Source organism: Barbus barbus, assembly GCF_936440315.1.
Source record: "Barbus barbus genome assembly, chromosome: 50".
NCBI classification, from domain to species: Eukaryota; Metazoa; Chordata; class Actinopteri; order Cypriniformes; family Cyprinidae; genus Barbus; species Barbus barbus.
Genome location: NC_136728.1, coordinates 3,698,038 through 3,722,663, shown reverse-complemented (window position 1 = coordinate 3,722,663; position 24,626 = coordinate 3,698,038). Strand labels below are relative to the sequence as shown.

At 39.8% G+C, this 24,626-nt stretch overlaps 1 protein-coding gene across 2 annotated transcripts; it reads left to right on the top strand.

The window, feature by feature from the left end:
* Window positions 1-2,994: 2,994 nt before the first annotated feature.
* On the top strand, window positions 2,995-23,895 carry nfat5a (nuclear factor of activated T cells 5a). 2 transcript variants are annotated; one of them, XM_079414838.1, is made up of 13 exons: window positions 2,995-3,292; window positions 8,819-8,944; window positions 12,821-13,397; window positions 14,423-14,606; window positions 14,702-14,892; window positions 14,986-15,158; window positions 15,250-15,384; window positions 15,568-15,620; window positions 15,723-15,855; window positions 19,057-19,131; window positions 19,238-19,347; window positions 19,483-21,763; window positions 23,644-23,895. In XM_079414838.1, the coding sequence occupies exons 1-13, from the start codon at window positions 3,220-3,222 to the stop codon at window positions 23,856-23,858; spliced, it is 4,326 nt and encodes a 1,441-aa protein (XP_079270964.1). In that variant the 5' UTR covers window positions 2,995-3,219; the 3' UTR covers window positions 23,859-23,895. The 2 variants fall into 2 exon arrangements, with proteins under 2 accessions (XP_079270964.1, XP_079270965.1); XM_079414839.1 differs by lacking the exons at window positions 2,995-3,292; window positions 8,819-8,944 and adding an exon at window positions 12,188-12,243.
* Window positions 23,896-24,626: the final 731 nt, after the last annotated feature.

Genomic DNA, 24,626 nt, shown 5'->3' with positions numbered 1-24,626 from the left:
CAACATAACACCGACTGTGTCGTTACAGTTGGGATCATTAATGTTTAGCCCTTGTTCTAGGCCAGCCGGATCTGCACAGCCGAATCATCGATGCAGTGTTTCCAGATATTGCTATTAAAACAAACAAAAAGCGATAAATAAAAATAAACCGAAATAATTTCAAATCTTTTGCAATTAAGATAAGATAAAGATATCGCTGACCCTAAACTGAAAAAAGTGGAAAAGACCAGTCCAAAAATGCTTAAATCAGCTGGATTTGGCAACACAGAGCCCTCACTCACAACTTTCTCTCGTTCACTCCACCAGCATCTCACAGCGATCATGTTCATACCACAGATGCTAAACATTCTTGCAAAATCTCTCAAAATCTGTTTCTTCATCTGATACAGGCTCATAAGATTGGATGCCTAATCTCGCCATCGTTCACGCCGTACAGTAGAGATCTGTCTTTACTGATAAAATAGATAACATCAGAAATACAATATCAAATGTAGATTCTACTGCGTCTAGTATTTCAGCTTCATTCATCGCACCCAAAGAAAAACTGCAGTGCTTTAAAACTATTGGATAGGAAGAGCTAAATAAACTTACCCACTAAACTACTGAAAGAGTTGTTACCTGTAGCAGAAAAAACGCTTCTCAATATTATTAACTCATCGTTATCTTTAGGTCACGTCCCAAAACCATTCAAGCTGGTGGTTATTAAGCCTCTTATTAAGAAACCACAACTAGATTCTAATGAACTGGCAAATTACAGACCCATTTCAAATCTTCCGTTTATGTTAAAAACTTTAGAAAAAGTTGTGTCTGCTCAATTGTGCTCCTTCTTGCAAAAAAAATATCTCTATGAAGAATTTCAGTCAGGTTTCAGGCCTCACCATAGTACAGAAACTGCCCTTGTTAAAATTACAAATTACTTACTTCTTGCTTCAGATCAAGGCTGCACCTCATTGCTAGTATTACTTGATCTTAGTGCTGCGTTCGACACTATAGACCATGACACACTCATAGATCGATTACAAAACTATATTGGTATTCAAGGACAGGCTTTAAGATGGTTTAGATCCTACCTGTCCGATCGCTACCACTTTGCTCATTTAAATGGGGAGTCATCTCAATTATCAACAGTAAAGTATGGAGTACCACAAGGATCTGTCCTAGGTCCTCTGCTATTTTCAATATACATGTTGCCTCTTGGTAATATTATTAGAAAATACGGGATTAGTTTCCATTGTTATGCTGATGATACTCAACTATATATCTCAACAAGACCAGATGAAACTTCTCAACTATCTAAGCTAAAAGATTGTGTAAAAAGTGTAAAAGATTGGATGACCAATAATTTCCTCCTATTAAATTCAGATAAGACAGATATATTACTTATTGGACCAAAAAACAGTACACAGAATCTCGTGGATTATAATTTGCAACTAGACGGATGCACTGTTACGTCCTCTAAAGTCAAAAATCTGGGTGTTATATTAGACAGCAACTTGTCCTTTGAAAATCATATTTCCCATGTTACAAAAACAGCATTCTTCCATCTTAGAAACATTGCCAAGCTTCGAAACATGCTACCTGTTTCTGATGCAGAAAAGCTAGTTCATGCATTCATGACCTCTAGACTGGACTATTGTAATGCACTGCTAGCTGGTTGTCCTGCATCTCAATAAACAAGATACAGATAGTCCAAAATGCAGCGGCTAGAGTTCTTACCAGGTCAAGAAAATATGATCATATTACCCCAATTTTACAGTCTCTGCACTGGCTACCTATTCAGTTCGCATCATTTACAAATTATTATTACTTGCCTATAAGGCCCTAAATGGTTTAGCTCCTGCGTACCTAACTGGTCTTCTACCACGCTACAATCCAACCCGCTCCCTAAGGTCGCAAAACTCTGGACTTTTGGTAGTACCTAGCAAAGTCCACTAAAGGAGGTAGAGCTTTTTCACATTTGGCTCCCAAACTCTGGAATAGCCTTCCTGATAACATTCGGGGTTCAGACACACTCTCTCTGTTTAAATCTAGATTAAAGACACATCTCTTTAGCCAAGCATTCACATAATGCATCTTATAATCTTGTACTGCAGTTATATCTGATCAAATGTGCATTATTATTATTCTTTAGCTTGGGTTGAACAAAATATTTTTGCTTAGATGGAACAGCAGCTACGCTAATTATGTCTCTATTTGTTTCTCTGTTTCTGATTAACATCCCGTGGAAGAAAGATAATGCCAACCCCTCAGAGGACCTCAGAGGATGCCAACGCTCAGACAAAATACAGAATTACCAAATTTTGCCATAAGTCAAACATATGAAGGTTCTGCAATATATAAATATATTGTGGAAACTTAAATTCCTGTAGCTGCTTTGCAACGACTTGTATCGTAAAAAGCGCTATACAAATAAACTTGAATTGAATTGAATTGAATCTGTTTGCTGTGTGAGCTGCGCTGTGAAACAGCCAATCAGAGCAGAGCTCCTCATTATTATTCATGACCCTTCCAATGAAGGCAATAACAGACCATTTCATTCTAGGGACAAATCCTGGGGTTGTAAATTGACATGGAAAACCATTTCTGGATAATTTTTGCCATTATCTAAGCCACATACCTTCTATATCAGAGAACAATTTAAAATATTATATCAATGTATTCTATGGCACCTTTAAGATAAAACGGCTTGCCATGAGCTGACCTGATTACATCTGCATCAGGAGGCTCCAGACCTAGCTCTAGATCATCAGAGTGCATTATTCAGTTCAGTTCATTCCTCAAAAGAAACAGATGTCTTTGCATTAACAAAGCGCTTTAATAGCTAATTCAAAGCATACATTATTCATATTATATTACACATTTTACTACAACTAAACTGCATGACTTGGTAGAAAAAAGTAATGTGATAGACCAAAGTCTAACACTAATAATAGTCGAACAATAATAATGTCAGACACAGTCGAAATCGTGCGCATGCGCAGAAAGGGGGGAGGAGTCGCTGGAAAAAAAGGTGAATGGCTCTTATGGCTGGCTAGCTAATCAGATGGAAAAAAGCATATTAAAACGTTCCAGAGTGTGAATTTTACTACAGTACATGTGCTGTAAACCCTTCATAAGGGTTTTATGACAGAAACATCTCTCTTTCTGTATGCATTGCTCTTTAAGCTGAGAGGGATAAGAGTCGTTTCCTCTGATCTCATGAGGCTTTAGCATGCTAGCATGCCCTCTGATTTTATATCTCTCCTGAGCGCCGATATCGACCCCAGTTCTCCTAAATCGCTCTATTCCAAAGGTAAGAACGCGTTTTTATGATTACAAATCCTTTCTTCATTCATTTAGAGTTGCATTCGTCTTTATCTGTGCATAAATATGAGGAATTGCTAACGTCAGTTAGCCCGAGAGGAGAGCACGCGCTAGCTTGTGTATTTATAAATGTGTGTATATGTGAGTCAATATGCCCATATGTATGCGAGTCTATATGTGTACATGTGTGAGTCAATATATAAGTGCGTGTGTGTGTGTGTGTGTGTGTGTGAGTGTGTGAGAGAGAGAGTGGGTGTGTGTTTGTTTACCTTTACACACAGTTTAAGTAACTCAAGGCTCAGAGACAACCAAGGTTTGTTGTCTAACCAAAATAAAAAACAAAGTATTTCAGACACACACTGTAAGTGTTTTATGTCCATTGGCTCTTATGTACTGTAAATATTAGACTAGAGCCATGGTAGATGATGCCATATACAGAAACTGATCCTCCTCAGATATTATAATTAATATTTCATCTGCCAATAGCAACTGATTGAGCTTGACAGCTAACATGCTGCTGACTCTGGCAGTGATGACTTGTCATATTAGAAAGTAAGCACATAATTGGCTGATTTGGCCGTATGATGTTCCCATGTTGATATGATGTGAAAGTTTGTGGCTTATGTACAGTAAACATGATTTAAGACACATCTGCGACTACAGAGCAGCCTTAAGGACATTCACTGGGAATTATAACTATACTAGTAGTAACTAATCAGGGGAAGGGGTGGGCGATATGGCAAAAATATAATTTCATTATTATTATTTTTAGAAATATTATGTTGGTTTACTATTTTGCAAATAGTCTGAGCGTTACAGCTAAACTAATTTTCCAATTATAAAGACAAAGCCTTTCAAGGTAACAATATATATATAAAAAGGAATGGTAGATATTTAGGCCAAAGTGGGCAAAGATAAAACATCTTTCATTATTTTGTCTTTAATGAAATAAGAACAAAGATACACATAATATACACAAACAAACAAACAAACAAACAGTGCTTTTGTGATCCAGTTATCGTTTCTGTGTATCCTATAAAAACGTGAATTTGTGAAAACAAAATATTAATATGCTGCAGTCTATTTGAAAGTGTTTAATTAATTTAAATGAATTTATTAAACATTATATTAACATTTGTGACCCTGGAGCACAAAAGCAGTCTTAGGCCGTGTTCACACTTGGCGTCTTTTTTGACTAGAAAAAGTTGACAAGAGCGTTTTTTTTAATGAAAAACAAAGCTGGCAGCGTCTGTTACAAATAGCAGCTGAGAGCGTCTTTTGTTGTCATAGCAACAGCTGCAACAGTAGCCTAGCGCTGTGTACTGCAGAAATGTCAAGAAAGAGTAAAAAGTTGGCTCTTGCGTTGGCTTTTGAAGTTAACGGGAAAGAAAATGTCGATTCACAAAGACGTTTGTGGGTGCACGACATTATACGGGGAAGGAACCAATATTATGATAGAGTTTTGTGCTCATATCATACAGCTCCTTGTGCTCCGAAACTAGTACGAGCAGTCTATCTACCGGCACCTTCTCCATTTTTGTTCTTGTTGTTATGGAAACGACAGATCTCACTACTCGCTTGTCATTGGTCAGCTGTCAAAAAGGCGCTTGACGTAGGGCGTTTTTTTCAGAAAAGTTGAAATTTTTTCAACTCGAAAAAACGCTCCGAGCTGCAGAAAAAGAAGCCGGCGGTGGCGTTTTAAAAAGCGCTCAGGACTTTTTTGAAAACACGGTTTACTCCATAGGATTATAATGTAAAACAGACGCCGGCAGCTTCGAAAAAGACGCCAAGTGTGAACACGGCCTTAAGTAGCCAAAAATACATTGCATGGGTCAAAATGATCCATTTTTCTTTTATGCCAAAAATCATTAGGATATTAAGTAAAGATCATGTTCCATGAAGATATTTTGTAAATTTCCTATTGTAAATATCTCAAAACTTCATTTTTGATTAGTAATATGCATTGCTTAGAACTTAATTTGGACAACTTTAAAGGTGATTTTCTCAATATTTAGATTTTTTTGCCCCCTCAGATTCCAGATTTTCAACCATACATCAATGGAAAGCTTATTTATTCAGCTTTCAGATGGTGTATAAATCTCAAATTTTTTAAAAATTGACCCTTATTACTGGTTTTGTGGGCCAGGGCCACATTTTGAAAAAGTGGTTTGGATGAATGATTCAATGGCTCGCTCTTAAATACTTCACTTGTTTCATTAAATCAGCGTTTCTAAACAAATCTCTTGAATGAATGATTCAATGGCAAATATATTTCTTAACAGTCTCTTGACCCCACCCATTGACAAAGCAATGTAATTGACACAAACATTATTTGAAACACCAATTACTTTCAGAAAACTGTTGTATTGTCAGCATACGAATGTTCGTGTTGGTCTGAACCGATGTAGAAACAGCTATTCATTCAAATTAAATTGTTTATCGTACAAATTGCCACTGAAAACCAATCACACTTTTCATCATAAAATGACAAAATCTGGTATATTTATAGTTCTCAAGCTGTTTGACTTGGGTCACGTGGTCATGCTTGGCCTTTTGTGGTCATTTCACTTGACTTTGTAGTGACGGACTACAAATAGTTGCTTCTAGGAATTGCTTTGTAGATAATTGTTTTCATTATGTGGCGCCACCTGCGTTTGGTGGAGTTTTACAAAGCCAGCATTCGTGAGGATGAAGTGTGTAATTATTGTGACACTTTGGCCTCCAAGAGAAGTTTTCCTGTCCTTTCGAATTCTTTTGAACAGATTTAATCCCAGCAATATAAAACACTGCCTAGGCTGAGGAGAGTCGGACCATCCCATTATCTCTTTGTCGTCCAGGGATGCATAGTGTTAAAATAGCAGGAATGCAGAATATGTATTTCACTGCAGGCACCAGCGCTTTTATTTACAAAGCATTTCTGTTGGGGAGTGTTGATTCAGGCTCTGATTTCCATCTCTGTGTTTGTCCACTTTGTTTCTCTGTGCCAAAATGCTACAATGATCCTTAAATTGTTCTATGAATAATGGCCTGTTCACACCAAGGACAGAAACTATAACAATAAAGTATTCATTCTATGAGAACAGCGAGGTCCACATTACAGCTATAACGATAACGATACAGAGGCGTTATTTTTTTCAGCTGATGGGTAATAAAATCTTGCTTTAAAGAGCTTGCGCATTTTTAAAGTAGCAGATGAGAAAACTGCAGCATGTGCTTATAATAAGCGTTATATTATTGTGCATTGTCAACACTAACCTTTTTATTTTAGCCATTTTAACCGATTTACCACATAATTGGTCTGCATTCTAGCAACATTAATAGATAGAAACATATATACATAGTAGGGGTGTAACGATGCATGTATTCGTACCAAACCGTACTAAACAGTATACGGACATCTCGGTTCGGTGCATGAGGCCTTACAACGAATACAGGCAATTCACCCTCAATCCAGAAGGAGGCAGTAATGCAATGCTGTTTGATAACCGCCAGCAGAAGAACAGCGAATGCCATAAGTTGCACACTTGAAAACAAAGCCCACTAGACAGTGACCATGTGCTGATTCTGAATGCGTCTCTCACTGACAAAGGAGTATACTTTAAAGGCTTGCGCACTCAACTGTTTGTGAAATGGAGCTTTGTGCTCGTGCATCCTACCTCTCTCATTCAGCACAAATCCAAATATTCAATAATATTACGATATTTGCGATGTATCTGAATGCAAAACTAATATTCATTATGTATGTTATAGGCTTTGTACTTCAGTCGCGTTCCAGCGGTGACACAGAGGCGGGCGCACTGATGTTTGGTTCACTGTATTTTATTTTGAAAAAGTAACAACTGCGCTGTCAAGTTAGCAATGCTGGAAGTTATGTGTGTGTGTGTGTGTGTGTGTGTGCACGAGATCACTTCAACTCTTTCCTTATTCCAGCAGAATCAACTTAAAACACTCCCGTCATTTATTGTTTTATTAATAATGCATCACTGTAAAAGGTCTGCTTTTATTTGTGTACACTTGCAATGAAAACAAAATATTGTGCTTTTGTAAAATAAAGAAAACAAATAGGATGTCACTTTCTGAGTTTCCTTTCTGTGAACAAGTTAAGCGTGTCACAAAAATCAACTTACCCCCCGAACCGTGACATCTGTGTAACGTTACACCCCTAATAAATAATAATTTAATAAAAAAAATGACACGAAGTAACAGGATTACCTTGTTTGGGACAAAATGTTGATTCAGAGTTATTAATAAACTTTTTTTTTTGTTTATTAAAGATTTTGTCAGATAATTTTTCTAAAAATTGCTTTGGTAACACGGTTGAAATGTTAAATCTGTCACATGCTGTTCACACTACAATAAAATCTACTCGTCTGCCTTGCTGGAGAAACTGTCCAAACGACACAATTTTATGTTAGTTTTTTTTAATCGGGGGAAATAATTGAATGATCCTGGGATTGGTTTTAGATAATGTAATTATTTGAGTAAAATTCCAAATGCAAATTCTTCTGCTACTTATCCTCACAAAAACAAAGCAAATAAACATTCATTTTATTTCATGAAGGGTGAAATATTCTGCATTTAGCCAAGCTTGATGATAATTATTTTTACAGTCCTAAATTGTCAGAAGCATATAGTGTTTTGTTATGGGAAGTAACTGTTGATATGTTTGGCCCGGTCATCTATCACGGGTTTACAGGTAATGTGAGAGAAGCTGTCATGGTAATATCGCTCCAGTGCCTCCCTATCAACAACACTGTAATCATCAACATGACGAACGAGGCACACAGGCGTCATGGGACAGAGTGCCCCTAGATGGAGCTCTGGGAGCCATAAACACCTCCTCTGCTTATTAAATATCTGCTGCTGCGCACGAAAGAGGCCGTGCCCAGGACTAATATCTTATGATATAACTACATGTGCTGGACCTGCAGCGTTCCAGTATTTATTTTTTGTAAATTATGAAGCGTATGATGTGAGGCAGAATTCTAGCTGCTGACAATGTATTGTTTTTAAAATTATAGCCTAAATATTTATTTAATTGGTTGTGTAACAGTAGCTGCCTATTACATAATTACAACCTGTAAGTACACACTGTTCCATAACTTAGTTACATGGTAGTAAACGGTTTTAGTTAAAACCCTTGTACACAATGTAGTAATTGGATCATGTTATGTATTGCATGTAACTTTTTATTTAATTCTAAATGAGTTGATTATGAATATAACATTCGCAAATTTTTGTGCTGGGTAGTTGCTGTCAGTTGCTGCAAAAAACAAGTCATGTGGTACAAACTTGTTAAACTCGCACGGCTGTAATTTAATCGGCACACACCAATATTTTTGTTACATTTGTCTTGTTCATGCATATCTATTAAACCTGGATTTAGTGATACAGTAAAATTAATGAATGTTCAGTGTTGCTGCAAGATTTAATCATTGCTCAAGATTTTATATTTTTTTTGTTAGCACATCTTAGTATATCTTCACCTCACCCTGACTCTCTCTCACACTTTCAGAGTCAGTGTATGACCTGCTCCCTAAAGAGCTGCAGTTGCCCTCGGTCGTACAGCAGGACAACCCCACCATGAGCCAGAAGAGCGGTGGAGAGGCCGGACCTCCTCCTCCGGCTGCGCTGGCCTCAGGTAGGACACTTTTCACATCGCTCCTTCCTTCCCTGCCTTATTTTGTTCAAGCGAGAAAGACTCTCCGAATCAGTTTCACGCTGTCCTTTATCTACATTTGTTTGTTTTTAGATCTTTACTACAGTTTTCTTTTTAGTGGTGTGGCGTTTTAATTTTTCTCTGTCTCAGCGTATGGGTTTGTACTCTTTCCTTTCTAGTGCTGCTGACCGCTGCTTCCTGTTTCACTTCATATCACACTTTTTTAAAACCCATCTGCACGTCCTGACATTTCTAGTCTTCACTCTTCTTCATTTTTTTTCCCTCTCCTTTGGCTGTTTAGATCATGTCAGATTATTTTGCAGACTAACTCATTTCAAGTGTCTTTTTTGACCTGTCCCATTAAACCTGTTAAAAAGAGCTTCCTGTTATTGCTGTTAGTGGGGTCGAATGATTTCCTGACTTTTCCCAGATCATGTTCTGGCGTCTGGAGAGCATGTCATGGTTGAGCCAGTCGAGGTGATATAAACGGCACTTACTGGCTGGCAGTGGTCCTTAGCGCATTAGGTGACATCTGAAAAAAAGAAGAAAAATAATCATAAGTTATTTTACATCTTTGTCTGCAATTATATTGGCGTTAGGCTTAATTTGGGGCTTTTCTCTTAATCCTTTTGCTTCTTTTTTGGAGGCCTTTGCTTCTCTCAGCTAATGATACACTTAATCGGCGTAGGGCTGGGCAATATAAAAAAAAAACACCATTATTAAATCTGTTTTTTATATATGAATACTTTAAATCTTATTTATGTATGCATTTGCGCTTTAAAAAAAGCATTTTTCATCATTGTCTATCAAATACAATAAAAAGTAGTTTCATATAATCATGAACTGTTTTACACAATGTTTTTTTATTAATTGAATTTAAAAGAGAGTGTTTAATTTCTGTTATTCCATGGTCTGTCTGAATACTGGATTCTGATTGGCTGGCAGGGATGCAGTATAACCGTTTAATGCACAGGTAGTTCCATGTCAGTTTAATCACTGTTCTGTATTAATGCACTGCTTTAATTGATGCACACTAACACACACACACACACACACAGACAGACTGAGAGAGAGAGAGAGAGAGAGAGATCGCAGATTGCGCTGCACACACACATAAATTTGTTGATCGCCACATTATATTCCTCAGCAACGAGTACAAGTAATTAATTGTTTGTACAGAAAGACGCGCAGACGCAACATGCAGGTAACGCACACACAACTCTCATCTCTCTCTCTCTCTCTCAATTGATAATTAATTGAAAAAAATGCTATAATTCATTCAAATAAATGTGATCTTACCACACTGTTTCATCTCTGTGTCTGATTTGAAGTGGGCAGAATGCTAGCGCTAACGAGCCGTAACGGACGAAAATAACTGTCCTTTTTACCCATTCGGTCAAATATTGCGCTGCAAAGAGCAATACTAGTTTTAACTTGTCTATAACTTGGCAAATGACCATGGAATAAGCAGGATAATCAACAGCTAGCCGTTCATTAAAGGGTTTTAAAAGCACTTCGTGTCGAGTGGTTCTTTGCCTCCATGTCGTGCATTTAACATCCTTTAATGCACGGCAAGCCGTTGCTTATCCCTTACTGTGCATGCGCCAATATAAGAATACATAACAGCATAATGCATAATAAATGCCAGTATTGAAAGTTGAAATGACATCATAAGTGAGCTTATTTATGTTCTTAATTATTTATCAAAATTATTTTTTTTACGAAAATGCTTCAAAATCTTTAATTAGAATGTAATATAATTTTTACTTTACTGTTTTATGCCGACGCCAAAATATATATTAAAACATTTGGCACTTGAAAAATCCACACAAGGATCTCTGTGAATATTCTAGAGCAGTGGTTCTCAAACTTTGTACAGCGGCACACCCCTCTCTTCCACTTAGACCGGGGTCACACCTTTTCTATTAAAGGACAATATTTGCCCCCTTAAACTGATTTACAGGTGCATTTTTTACCTTTATAGAGGCAAAGGTTTTCAACCCTTATTAATTGTATGTCATGTTTTGTCATATTCTTAACATTCCATTAAGTGTATTATTAATATAATAAATAAAGCAATGAATGATGGCAAATCGAAGTGATACTTGCAGATTTAAAAATAAAACCGCCAATAGGTTTGAACTCAATAGGTTTGACTCTTTGAATCGTTCAAAGCCGCAGATTCGTTCACTAACGAAACACCGCTGTATGTTGCTTGGAGACGCACACCATATGTTGCGGAATTCGTTGGAATTATTATTATTGAGAATATAAATCGATCTCAATGTACAGTGCATGTCATTATTTGCTCTTCATGCTATCAAGTGCTAAAGATTTGCTTAAAGGAGACATTGAACAGCAGTGCGATTTGCAGCATACTCAGCTGGTATCCTATCACATGCACGCTGCTTGTGTGGATGCAGTCAGTTTTGACCGCAAAAGATGGGGTCATTTGATTGGACATCATGTATTTGACCGTTTACAGCACTCCCATTTTCATGTTTTTATATTAGATGTCACATTTTGCTTGTCAGAAACACATGCTCTTTTACTTTAAGTTGGGGTAGAATTAACTCTTTTGTTTTGTTCGCATACCCTCTCCGTCACCTCACGTACCCGCAGGGGTATGCTTGCCCCAATTTGGGAACCACTGTTCTAGAGCGATGATGTAAACAAATAATTTAGATTAATTTAAATTTATTTGCAGAAATCAAACTGTTGTGATTTATTAGAGACATTATTATAATAACTTGTTTTTCTGCTCTGCGTGTTTAAAGTCATTTGACATTGACAACTTTGCTTCGGTCAACAAAATAATATCAAATATATCGCCCAGTCCTAATTAAAGGGCAATACTGTGATTGCAAATATGTTTGCAAGTAGCCAGGTTAACGTTACACTACTTCCTGTTTTGACAGGAAGCTGAGGGATCTTTAAGTGAAGCATCCCAGACAAATATCAGTGTTTTGCAGCAATAAATTTGAGGTAAAACAATCAACCAAAACCAAATCCACCACCAAATTAGGACTGTGACAAAAACAGTTATTGATTCTGTACAAAAACTGGCCCATTAAATTTATAATCTTAAAACACCCCAGATGTTTTTATGAATATTATGATTTTTTTGCTCAAATGATTCTGACCAAAATTTGCTGATATCTACATTGGATGACCAGCACTTATTGTTTATTCGCTGTCATTTGTCGTTTTTATTCCAGGGAGTTCCCTCTGAATCAGGGAGAGTCTGCATATAAAATGGTCTGCAGTTCTCTGCTTCGTAGGTCAGAAGCTTGTTTATTCTGTCTCCATGGCTACGTTCAGTCCCAACCAAATCGTCCAATTGGCATGCATTAGTCGACACCTCAGAATTGTCATTGTGCAATATTAATTTTCTATGAGTGGCTGTTTTGAATAGATCAGCTCTGGGTTATCAACCAGTACCACACCAATTCGCCCATTTGGCATGCATTAGTCTCAGAGTTATCATTGGCCAATGTAATTTGGCTTTTTTAAAATAGATAATCACTGGGTTATGCAGAAGTGACAACAAATGCTCTGTATACCCCTTACGCATGTTTATTTTTTTTTGCTTTTTTGTGATAGGACTAGTTATTGGGCCATTATTGAGATTCTACAAAATGTTCCAAAGAAGAATTAATATACATTTAGGAAAGAAATAGGGGATTGGATAATGCATCAGCTTAATCAGGCCTACATCAATTTAATATTAACAAGACATTCAAAACAGATAAAAGGTCAATGACCAGATATCATGTCGAGTTTCACTGCTTGATCGGGACTGCTAGCCAGATTTGCACGGACAGGTTTTATTAACGTTCTGCATTGTGCACACTACAGATGCTGCTGCCACTTGCGCCGCTGCCTCCTCCCCTGGAGGACTCAGCAGTACACTTCCTTCCTGTCCCAGCATGCTCTCTGCTACCTCAGCCCCAGAGCAGGCTTCCAGGCTCCACAGCGGTCCTGCCGCAGAGGGGATGCAAGAGAGAATGGGTGTGGAGCCTGGATCAGCGGGGGCTATCAGTGCAGGAGATACTGCCGGAGCCACACAGAGCCAGGCGACCCCCTCGAAGCGGCGGACCGTTCTGAGCATCTCACCCCCTCCGGAGGACCTGCTGGATGACAGTCAGATGTCCTGCCAGGATGATGTGCTTCCCAACCAGGACTCGGAGCAGAGCAGCAGCATGTGGATGGACGACTCTGTGTCCAACTTTAGCATGGGCAGCAGCAATTCGTACAACGACAATACTGAAGTGCCCAGAAAGTCTCGGAAGAGAACTCCTCGTCAGAGGCCGGGGCCAAAGCCTGCGGCCCGGGAAGAAGCCGGCATGGATGTGTTTGATGCAGACAGTGCTAAAGCGCCACACTTTGTTCTTTCACAACTGGGTTCAGATGCCAAAGTCACACCCAAAGTGAGGTTGGTGACCTTACTTGTTGTCAAATGAGTTTTGATTTAGAATTTAAAGGATTAGTTCACTTCCAGAAAAAAAAAGATAATTTACTCACCCTCATGCCATCAAAGATGTTCATGTCTTTCTTTAGTTCAAAAGAAATTAAGGTTTTTGAGGAAAACATTCCAGGATTTTTCTCCATATAGTGGACTTCAACAGGGTCCAACGAGTTGAAGGTCAAATTGCACTTTCAATGCAGCTTATAAGAGGAATAAGAGTTTAATTCAGTAATATTCAGTAATTTTCTAATTTTTAAAAAAAAATTATATACTTTTTAACCACAAATGCTCATCTTGCACTAGCTGTTGCAATGCACATCCGCAACTTGACGCATTACATAATCACGTTGGAAAGGTCACACACGGTTAGATCTTCGTCTGTGTACTCCGATTCAAAAGGGTAGGGCAGGGCAAAAAAATCCATCTCATTTTCTCCTCCAACTTCAAACTCACCCGACATCGTTGTTTTACCTTTTTTGTAAAGGCCATTTGACTTTTTTTTACACTTTCGCTTAGTAAACATTGGGTCGGTACTTCCCCCTACGTCACACTTGACTGTTCCAACGTGATTACGTAATGTGTGAAGTCCAGCTAGTGCTAGTGCATTTGTGTTTAAAAAAGTTTAGAAATTAATTTTTTTTTTAGAAAATGACTGATCGTTTTGCTATACAAGACCCTTATTCCTCGGGTCGAGCCCTTTGAAGCTGCATTGGTACTGCAATTTGGACCTTCAAACTGTTGATTGAAGTCCACTATATAGAGAAAAATCCTGGGATGTTTTCCTCATCAACCTTAATTTCTTTGCAGCTGAAGAAAGAAAGATATGAACATCTTGAATGACATGGGCGTGAGTAAATTATCAGGAAATTTTCATTCAGGGGTGAACTAATCCTTTAAAAACATGTCACGGAAGACGAGTCACTGTATGTGTATGTAGTTGCTTTTTTACAGTGCATTAAGGTTTATTTAAAAATTTTTCATTTTATCTTTAGCTCCCTGGAAGTGTCAAACAATCAGAAGGGGGGCATTCTTTCCATCCAGTACCCTCAGAAGAGCGAAGGGAAGGAGCTAAAGATTTTGGTTCAGCCGGAGACGCAGCACAGAGCACGATACCTCACGGAGGGAAGTAGGGGATCCGTCAAAGACCGTACCCAGCAAGGATTTCCTACAATCAAAGTAAGAATTGAATGCACATTATATATTATCTGGACAAATATGTGTTTTTGGATAATGCAGTTTATGTGGTAATGTTTCTAAATATGGCACATCAGTTAGAGGGAGTCAGTGAACCAGTGGTGCTCCAAGTGTTTGTGGCTAATGACGCTGGACGTGTGAAGCCTCATGGGTTTTATCAAGCCTGCAGAGTGACTGGGCGCAACACAACGGCCTGTAAGGAAGTGGATATCGAGGGGACCACAGTTATTGAAGTAAACCTTGAGCCGACCAGCTCTATGACCCTAGCGTAAGGATGATTCCATCCTCTGTTTCTGGTGGCAATTACAGTGTCTTTTAGTTGATATGTATTGTTAAAGTGTATTGTGATGTATCTTGGCAGCGTGGACTGTGTTGGAATCTTGAAGCTGAGGAATGCCGATGTTGAAGCTCGTATAGGGGTTGCTGGCTCCAAAAAGAAGAGCACTCGAGCTCGTTTGGCCTTCAGAGTCAACATCCCAAGACCTGATGGATCCGTCCTAAGCCTCCAGGCCCTCTCCTCTCCTATTTTATGTAGTAAGTGTAAAGCATATCAGGGTATAGATTTGATATTAATTAAGGGATATTATTTTCCACATTTGTGACTTATTCCTTGTCACATTTTCAGCTCAACCAGCTGGAGTGCCTGAAATCCTTAAGAAGAGTCTTCACAGTTGCTCTGTTGCTGGAGGAGAGGAAGTCTTTATCATCGGCAAGAACTTTCTCAAAGGAACCAAAGTTCTTTTTCTGGAAAATTCTACAGGTATTGCATGCATGCATCATCTGATGCCTTTTACATCTAACAAGCACTATAATGCCCCACACATGGCATGAGACATGAAATTTAGCTTGCGTAGCTAGTATGATAAACAGTCTCCTTTGTGTTAAAATGCAAGTGTATAATATGTTTTGAAGTCAAGTACATCTTTTTCCTTTTTCTTTTCAGATGAAAGTGGCTGGCAGGGCGAAGCAGAAATTGACATGGAACTTTTTCATCAGGCAAGTGCAGGACATGGCTTTACTGTTTTTAGTTCTGTAGTGTAATGCTTATCATTCATAAATATCTTGTCTAAAGCATCTTTTCAACATAATTCGATCCAGAATCATCTAGTGGTGAAGGTTCCCCCATATCATGACCAGACCGTGACCTCCCCGGTGTCCGTTGGGATTGCTGTAGTGACAAACGCAGGGAGAACACATGATCTACAGCCTTTTACCTACACTCCTCTAACAGGTTGGTGAAGAGATGATACATTTATGATATCAACAGATATCCAGCTCAAAAATTAATGTGAAATATAGTGAAGATGTGTTGACCTTAAGCAAAGTGTGTAATTTTCTTCTTTGGATAGTCTTAGACCAGTGGATCCCAACCTTTTTTAACTCACGGCCCACACAACCAAACACATATGTTTCCACGGCCTTCTACAAAAAACAAACAAAAAAACATTAAATAAACCCGCTATTTGTGTCGAGCAGGTAAAATCTAATTTTCACCAATTGTGTGAGCTTTGCAACACAACAAGGTGCCTCCACTCCACAACGTGTCCTAACCAAACGCGACAAGCAATTTGGCTGTCCACACCAGATACAACGCAACGTGACAGAATCAATCAAAATATCACTGCCATTCAGAAGCGCAGAAACTCACTGCACTCCCAACAAAATGGACAAGATTATAATCTAATTTATAAATATTAAACCTTTTTAACTTTATTAAAAGTACATACTGAGGGACTGATACCATCGTTGTTATGAAATACACTTGTTGGTTTGCATCGAGTTCACCGTTTTAACATGTTTACTTTAATTTATTTTTAAGATCTGAGGTAAATAAATCTGTTGTTGATTTCAGTATGAACGTGAAAGTGAAGTGACGTGTGGTCTGATGACCCATACTCGGAATTTGTGCTCTGCATTTAACCCATCCAAGTGCACACACAGTAGTGAACAAATACACACACACACACACCCGGAGCAGTGTGTGTGTGTGGCCGGGGAGCTCAAGGGTCTCACCTCAGTCGTGGTATTGAAGGGGGAGAGAGCGCTGGTTATTCACTCCCCGCACTGACAATTCTTGCCGGACCTGAGACTCGAACCTTCGGGTTACAAGTCTGACTCTCTAACCCTTAGGCCAATAAGGGGTATTGAATAAAGCAGAGATTATTATTGTTATAGTTTGTATTAGGGATGCATCGATCCGATACTCAGGATCGGTATCGGCTCCGATACTGGAATTTCTGCCGGATCGGGTATCGGCCAGACGAGACCGATCCAAATATAGTGCGTATACTATTCTGTGTTATTGCTAAGCCCCACGAAAGCACAAAAACATTAGAAAGCACCATAAAGTCAAAGTCCAAGGGTTCTGAAGCCGTTCCATAGTTTAATGTGAGGTACAGATGAATATTTAAGTCGTTAAATTCAAGTTCACGTAAATTCTTCTCTCCGCTGCTTCTGTCTGTCATCCTCCGTTCAGCATTCAAACTGTGTCATGTTCGGTTAAGACAGTCAAGACGATGAAACTCTCTCCAAGAGCGCTCAATAACAGAGTTAAAACTGTTAAAGGAAAAGGATCAATAAACTATGCACAGATTTAATAAGCTACGCACCGATATCGCTTTCCTTTGTGCTTTGAACTTCTCTGTGGAAGTCTGCTTGCTGAAGAGATCAATTTTATTTTTTACATTTTGGGACAAGTAAAATATACATATGTGGTTTCAACAACCAGATGCGTTTACACATGTCCAGTTTCGTTTGGAATGCGGCCCAGACCACCTCCTGAAGTGGTTTGAGCGATCGGATTTATATTGCAAAACACATCAAGTGACCAGGTGTAAACAGCCCCTATATATTTTTTCATGTTATTTTTCATTAAAATGAAATTGTCTAATAGATTGTGTTTAACACACAAAAGAGTGACACAGAAGTATAGAAATTCTACATTGATTTAAAAACAAAAAAACTGCGCTCGGATCGGAATTGGCCGATGCTCAGAATTTTCTGGATCGGATCTAAAACAAATGGTATCGTTGCATCCCTAGTTTGTATGCTGTTGTTCCAGACACAACGTCGCAAAAATAGAAACTTTGCATGTCGCCGTCATGCCACCAGATTAACATGGAAAAGATAGCTTACCTTTTATCATGTGTCATGGCATAGCATGTAGTTAGGGCACAGTGTTACTTTTGTCGTTGCCAGGGAACGCAGTTTCAAGCGTTTTTTTCATGCTTTGGTACTCTAAGTTTGTTCTCAAAAAAAAACTCCGTAATCTTGGACACATATTCGCTATGTTTTGTTTAAGAGAGCCGTCGTAATTTGTTCAGTTTCAAAGCTTCATTTGACAAGATGAGCACAAAACACAGAGCGGTAGCTGTTCGTTCTCTGCTCCCACACATGTGAAACCTAGCGCTAGATGAATTTTCTTCATTTAGGTTTATTTTGAGTCTTTTCAGAGTCAGGCTTACTTGTAGAAGAAATGTCTGTATTTATCCTTTTCAGCGATGCCGTTGACAACCATTTATCCATGTTTAAATCTGTTGTAGCATATATGCAGCAAAAATATGTTAGATAAATTGGCTGATTTTTAAACCAATCAGTGAGCTCGAATAGTGAACGCATAGTAACGGTTTATTATTTATTTATCGTTTTTTAAATATATATCAAATTGTTATATTTAACAATCACTGTCTTAGATGATATCATATTTTAGGGTTAGGGGCATGAACAATAAATCAGTTGATTGTAATTTTAGGGGTGGGGTTAGGATTTTAGTGGTTGGGATAGTGTTTGCCTTATGGTTGTTTGATAGGAATGTTTGGCAGCATGATGAGCAATGCATATTATTGGGTAAATCAAGCAAATTTACTTTGGTAAAGCAGGTATGAAATTTTGAATCTTACATTTACATTTACATTTATTCATTTAGCTGACGCTTTTATCCAAAGCGACTTACAATTGCTATATATGTCAGAGGTCGCACGCCTCTGGAGCAACTAGGGGTTAAGTGTCTTGCTCAGGGACACATTGGTGTCTCACAGTGGATTCGAACCCGGGTCTCTCACAACCAAAGGCATGTGTCTTATCCACTGCGCCATCACCACCACCACCATGAATCTTAGTATAGCAAAGGCTTATCATATGAATATTAATTTGGTCATGCTGACAGTGCTTTGTAACTGTCCTGAAGTGTCCTTTTGCATGGCATAGGATTGGTACATTTGCAATGTCAGAACAGGCAACAGAAATGCAGAATGCAAGAGCAATGTATGGAAGTAGCTTAGGTTAAAGAGTACATGCTATTGTTTTGTGAATCTTCTAACAAGAGTCATCAATTGTTCCTTGTGAAATTTTGTTATGGTGACACCCTTTGGGACAGAGTATTATACAACTGCAGATGATGCCATCATTCATTATTTTAACTTTCTTCATACAGAGAAGGTGGAAATACCAGTGAAATCAGAACTGCCAGTCACAGTCAAGGCTTGTACCTTTGAAGAGCAGATAAAAGGTGTGGCATTATCAAAATATTTTCATGTTTTGCTGCTATTACATTTTACATTTTTTGATAGACTCTATAAAGCTTGAATTTATGTATTTTATGACTTTGTTTACAGCAATGCAAACTGAGACCAGTTGTCTAAACAATGTCTTATTGTTACCTATGGTCAAACGAGAAGAACCTATGGAAGTTTCCTGTAATGCAGCACCTTCAGACATTTTTAAGGTACTGGCATCCTTTCGTAATTCAAGTTCCAGGTTTAACCTTGAAATCCCTTAGTTTAGGAAGTAAACCCAAGCAAAGTATTGATTTTATGAATGGGCATGAAAATTAACACATTTTCTCATTTTTGCAATGCAGCCTGTAGAGGCCCTTAGTTCAACCCAACAAATCTTGGAGATAAGCACTGTCCTTCCCTCTACCACCAAGTCTTTTCCAAGTCCTGTGGCTCTTCAACCCGTTGACTCACCACAGCCATCAGCTCAAATATTTACAACTCAAGAAACCTTATCCACCATACAGAAGCAGGACATACCTTCACCTGCATCGTTCCAAGTGTCCTTGTCGGAAGACACAACAGTTCTCCAGCCTGTTCCCCCTCAGGTCCCTCAGCAGTTCTTGCGGGAAACCCCAGAAACTTTGTCTCCAGAGGACAACAGTGTAGATGGAAGTGGAATGGTATTGGTGGGCATAGACTCTCGGAATCCTCCATCCCAGCGGCCACAAGTTCAGGCTCTTTTGCCCCAGGATGGTGTTGCACAGCTAGAGAGAGCAGTAAGAGAGCTGCAAGCACAACAACAGCTCAATTCTGTACTTTATAGCCCGACACCATCTGCAGAGAGCCTTCAGCAACACGTCCAGGAAAACATGAACAGTTTAAGGTTGGGTGGAAATGAGACAACTCTAACAAACCAGCTACAGCAGCAGCAAGAGCAGAATATATTGGAGAATCTGCATCATCAGCAACAGAAGGCACTTGTGGATCTACAACATCAACAGACAGTCCTTGAAAATTTGCAGCAACATCAGAAGGTCTTGGAAAACCTCCAGCAACAGGCTCTTGGCAACATTCAGCAGCAGCAAACACACAAAGTTTTGGAGAATCTACAGCATCAACAGCATCACCACCAGAAAGTCCTGGAAAACATTCAGCAACAAAGTTCTATAGTGACTCTGCAGCATCAAAAAGTTCTCGATAATCTGCAACAGCAGCAACAGCATCAGAAAAATTTAGAAACTCTTCAGCATCAGGAAGTAATAGAGAACCTAAAGCAGCAATTGCAGTCAGAGCTCTTGCAGACACAGATTCCAATGCAGTGCACGCCTAGCTTTGCTAGCGAACAGCAAAGCTCCACACAGACTAATACTCTATCGCAGCCCTCTGAAGGCTTCCTCCAGAACCCACCCCAGCAGCAGTTGCAGCAACAGACTGCTCTTTTCCAACAGACAGGGGGTCTTATGACCATTCAGACATCAAGCTTTCTGCAGCAGCCATCCTCTCAGCCCTCACCTCCACAGCCACTTTTTCAGAGTCATAACCCCTTGACTGAAACGCAAGACTCGCAGACAGTACTCTTTGGAACCACAAAGTCACCACAAGTCCAAGCAACCTTATTTCCTGGTACCATGACAATGCTAACAAGCACCAATCTATCCACAGATCAGCAGGCTCCTTCAGCTAGCTTGTTTATTGCTCAGAGTGTGTTGCCTAGTCAGCTATCATCGGACAATAACCAGAACCAGCAGCAGCAACAGATAGCTTTCCTCACGCCCATGCAGACATCTGGAACAGAAGCTCAGACTGTCTCACTTTTTCAGGGACAAGCACAGTTGTCCACCCCAATGGAACAACAACAGTCTCCCCAACAACAACAGATGGCAACACCCCAACAGGCCCCTCTTTTTCCAAATATTGCTACAATATCCCCAAATCAAGCACAGCCACCAACACAGACAGGCATATTGTTCTGTACCACAACGATTAATCCCCATGATCTGCCCCAGGCTCTGCTATTTAGTGGCCAGAACCAAGCTTCACTAGCAAGTGACCGTCTCCCAGAGAATATCTTTCAGGAGCAGCAGCCCATGCAAGTTGTTCCCAGCTCTGAAAATGTTACTGTGAACACCCCTTCAAACCAACCCACCGCTTCAGCAGCCCAGCCAACTCCGAATCCACCAATTATTTTTCCACAAGCCAGTGTTGTGAGTGTTGCCCAACAAGACTCAGCAGAGCCCATGTCTTTTCAAGACCAGAGCACCGTTGTGAGTGACTCGTCTGCCCGTATGCCTTCAACACGGACAGGACTTTTTCAGGACCAGCAACCTATGCAGGTTGTTCCCAGTGCCACCAACATAACCCCTGTCTCTCCGACGGACCAACCTTCTGTCAACATTTTTTTGCCTCAGTCAGCAATTTCAGCCCTGCAAGGTGGTGTAAGTGCTCAAGAGTTACCTACAACTGCCACAGCAGCCACCATCTTTAGTGGACAGAGTGGTGTGGCAGTGGGCGGTCTCCAGAACACCACATCTTCCGCCCCTCAGCAACCTCCCAGTCAACTCTTTCAGACAGCTATTGGGGGAACTCTCAGCCAACCTGGACAGCCAGGACAAGCAGGCCTTTTTCTTTTTGATATTCCCAGTGGTAAGTCCAATTAAGTCAACATGAAATCAGAATTGCAATCATGCTCAAAAGATTCTTAAACCTGTCCTGGGGACCCCCAACACTACACATTTTGTATGTCTCCCTCATTGGACACAACTAATTTAAGTTTTGCAGTCTCCATTAAATGAGCTGGTCAGTTGAATCAGGTGTTAGAAGAGTATGACAAAATGTTCAGTTGTGGGGGGTCCCCAGGACAGGTTTAAGAGGTACTGCTCTGGAAGGTGATCCCGGTCTAAAACGCTCTTTAGAAGTGAGTTTTTCTTTCTGAGATTCCCAGTTGCAAGTGCTATTATGTCAACATTATATCAGAATTGCAATCTTAGCAAATAACGGTAAAATTGGGACATGTTGAGATGCACTGGAAGGTGTCCTTGACCTAATCCAGGGGTGTCCAAACTGTGTCCTGGAGGGCCACTGTCCTGCAGAGTTTAGCTCTATCTTAGCTCTAAATACTGCAGGACAGTGGCCCTTCAGGAGCAGGATTAGACATCATTGATCTAGTCCATGGGTAGGCAAGTTCTGTCCTAGGCCACTTCCACATGAAGCCAGAGCTTTCCCTATTCAATCTTTTTTTTCCCTCGTTCTTCGGTAAACACGGCGTCATCTCAAGAAATATACAAGAAACCACCAATACTGACTCAAAATGATATAGTATACATGCCGGACCAGTATGCGACGCTATAATTCTGCCACAGAGATACACTAAAAACGGAGAAGACTTGGATCATGGGTATAAACCTTGCGTGCTGTATACAAACCCAACACAACAACAAAGATGAACATGGAACAATACACTTATTACACTATTTATTAATCTGTGTTTATAAAAATACAGTTGTTGATTGTTTGTTCATGTTGTTGTCGCTGTAATGTCACGTAGTGGTGTCTGACTAGGGTTGTGGGGTGATCATCGTTTCACAATACGGATTGGCTGTACACATGAAAACACAAGGGTGTCGTTTTCAGATTTATCCACTCTGGGACCCGGTTTCAAAAAATAGCGGTTTCACGCTCCCAAAACGCCACATCCGTATGGACCAAATGCAGATACGATACAAAATTTTTACGGATACAGCTAAATGCGTCTCCGTGTGGACGGGCCCCTAGAGAGCCACAGTCCTGCAGAGTTCAGCTCTAACCCTAATCAAACACTCCTGGACAAGCTAATCAATGTCTTAAGGATTGCTAAGGCTATAGGCAGGTGAGTTTTTTTTTTTCAGGGTTGGAGCTGAACTCTGCAGGACTGTGGCCCTCTAGGACTGAACTTGCCTACCCCTGATCTAGTCCCAGTCAAAACCTCTTGGTTCTGGCATTGGAGTAGTCCTCCACTGTGGAATGCAAACATTTAATAATTAAACAAATTCCTGATGATCTAGGCCAGGGCTGGGCAACTTCGGTCCTGGAGTGCCGCTGTCCTGCAGAGTCCTCCAACCCTAATCAAACACACCTGAACAAGCTAATCAATATGTTGTCTTCACTAGAAAGCTACAGGCGGGTGTGTTTGATTAGGGTTGGAGCTAAACTATGCAGGACAGTGGCCTTCCAGGACCTGAAGTTGCCCAGCCCTGGTCTAGGCTATCTTACATTTATTTCTCATGCAACAATGTGCACAACTTCAGATGTTGCATTAACTTTCTAAATTAGTCAGCGGCGATAGCCTTGTGGGTGGTATCCCGACATACAGCGCTGTTGCACTACAGGCATCCCGAGTTCGAATCCCGACTTGAGAACCTTTCCCAATCCCACCCCCTGTTTTTTAAATCTTTTAAACCTAAAATCTTAAAAAATCTAATCTAAATTAGCCTGATTGCAGAAGGTGCTATTCTGAACCTCAAAAAGCCTATTCTCTCTTTTATTAGAATGTGGACCGCTAATGAATTCTCCTGGTCCGTCGTTGTCAGATCAGCTTGTCACCATTGGCCATCCCGGTTCGGATCAGACCCAGCTTCAAACTAGTGCACAGATTCACCCCTTACTGGACCAGTCCAACAATCTTGATGATAAGATAGACGAACTTCTGGAACGTTTTCAGGAGCAGGAAAAGGCGCTTCCTAGAGATTTCTTGGACCATTAAAGATAAGTAGTCTGAAAGCTCAATCCAGTAGACCACCGTCCACACTGGTTGTTGATGTTTCTTTACATCTTGTGTCTTGTGTAGGTATTAACTAAACTTGGGGGTTGTCTCGGTTCGGGGGGGGGAGGGGGGGGATCTTCACTCGTATCTATGTTTCTGAAAGCTTGTAATGTGTTGTTTTGGCGGGACATGTTACGTATGGATCTCGCCACAGCTCCTTTTTCTTGATGGACATGAAAGGGTCCACTTCACTGAGGCCACTGTTTGGCATGTCAACATATCATATGACCCATTAAGCCATTAAGTATATTGGCACTTTGCTACTTTGTATTGTGTTCTTGACTTCCACTTGAATCTTTTCCATTTATTGCAATCAAATCTGTGTTTTCCAGTAGAAATCAACCTAGTACAACATAAATTCAAAAACTCTCTGTTGCCGTTGAGATACTAATACATTGTGAATGAATTTGAAATATTTAGCACTTTAGGGAGTTCCTACCGGAGATTCTCCCTTTTAGCTTTGTAACCCGTATGCGTCTACCTGGCTGTCGAAGCGTTTCATGTTTTGATCGTCACAATGCTTTTCTAAAAATGTGTTTGTGTTTCATTACTCTTTAGCGTCTCTTTTCAGAATATAGCCTATTTTATGAGCCATGTTTAATGTTTTAAGTGTTTGAATGTTTGACATGTCCATCTAATCTCCATTTTCACATAACATTTAAAGTCAAGATGCTCTATGTAAATCACTCCTCCCCTTCTCTCTGTTTT

Coding starts and splice junctions, on each gene's coding strand:
- nfat5a (XM_079414838.1), top strand. CDS start 3,220: ATGCCCTCTGATTTTATATCTCTCCTGAGCGCCGATATCGACCCCAGT. Junction 14,893..14,985: donor ACCAGCTCTATGACCCTAGC/GTAAGGATGATT, acceptor GTATCTTGGCAG/CGTGGACTGTGTTGGAATCT. Junction 21,764..23,643: donor TCTTTTTGATATTCCCAGTG/GTAAGTCCAATT, acceptor CTCTTTTATTAG/AATGTGGACCGCTAATGAAT.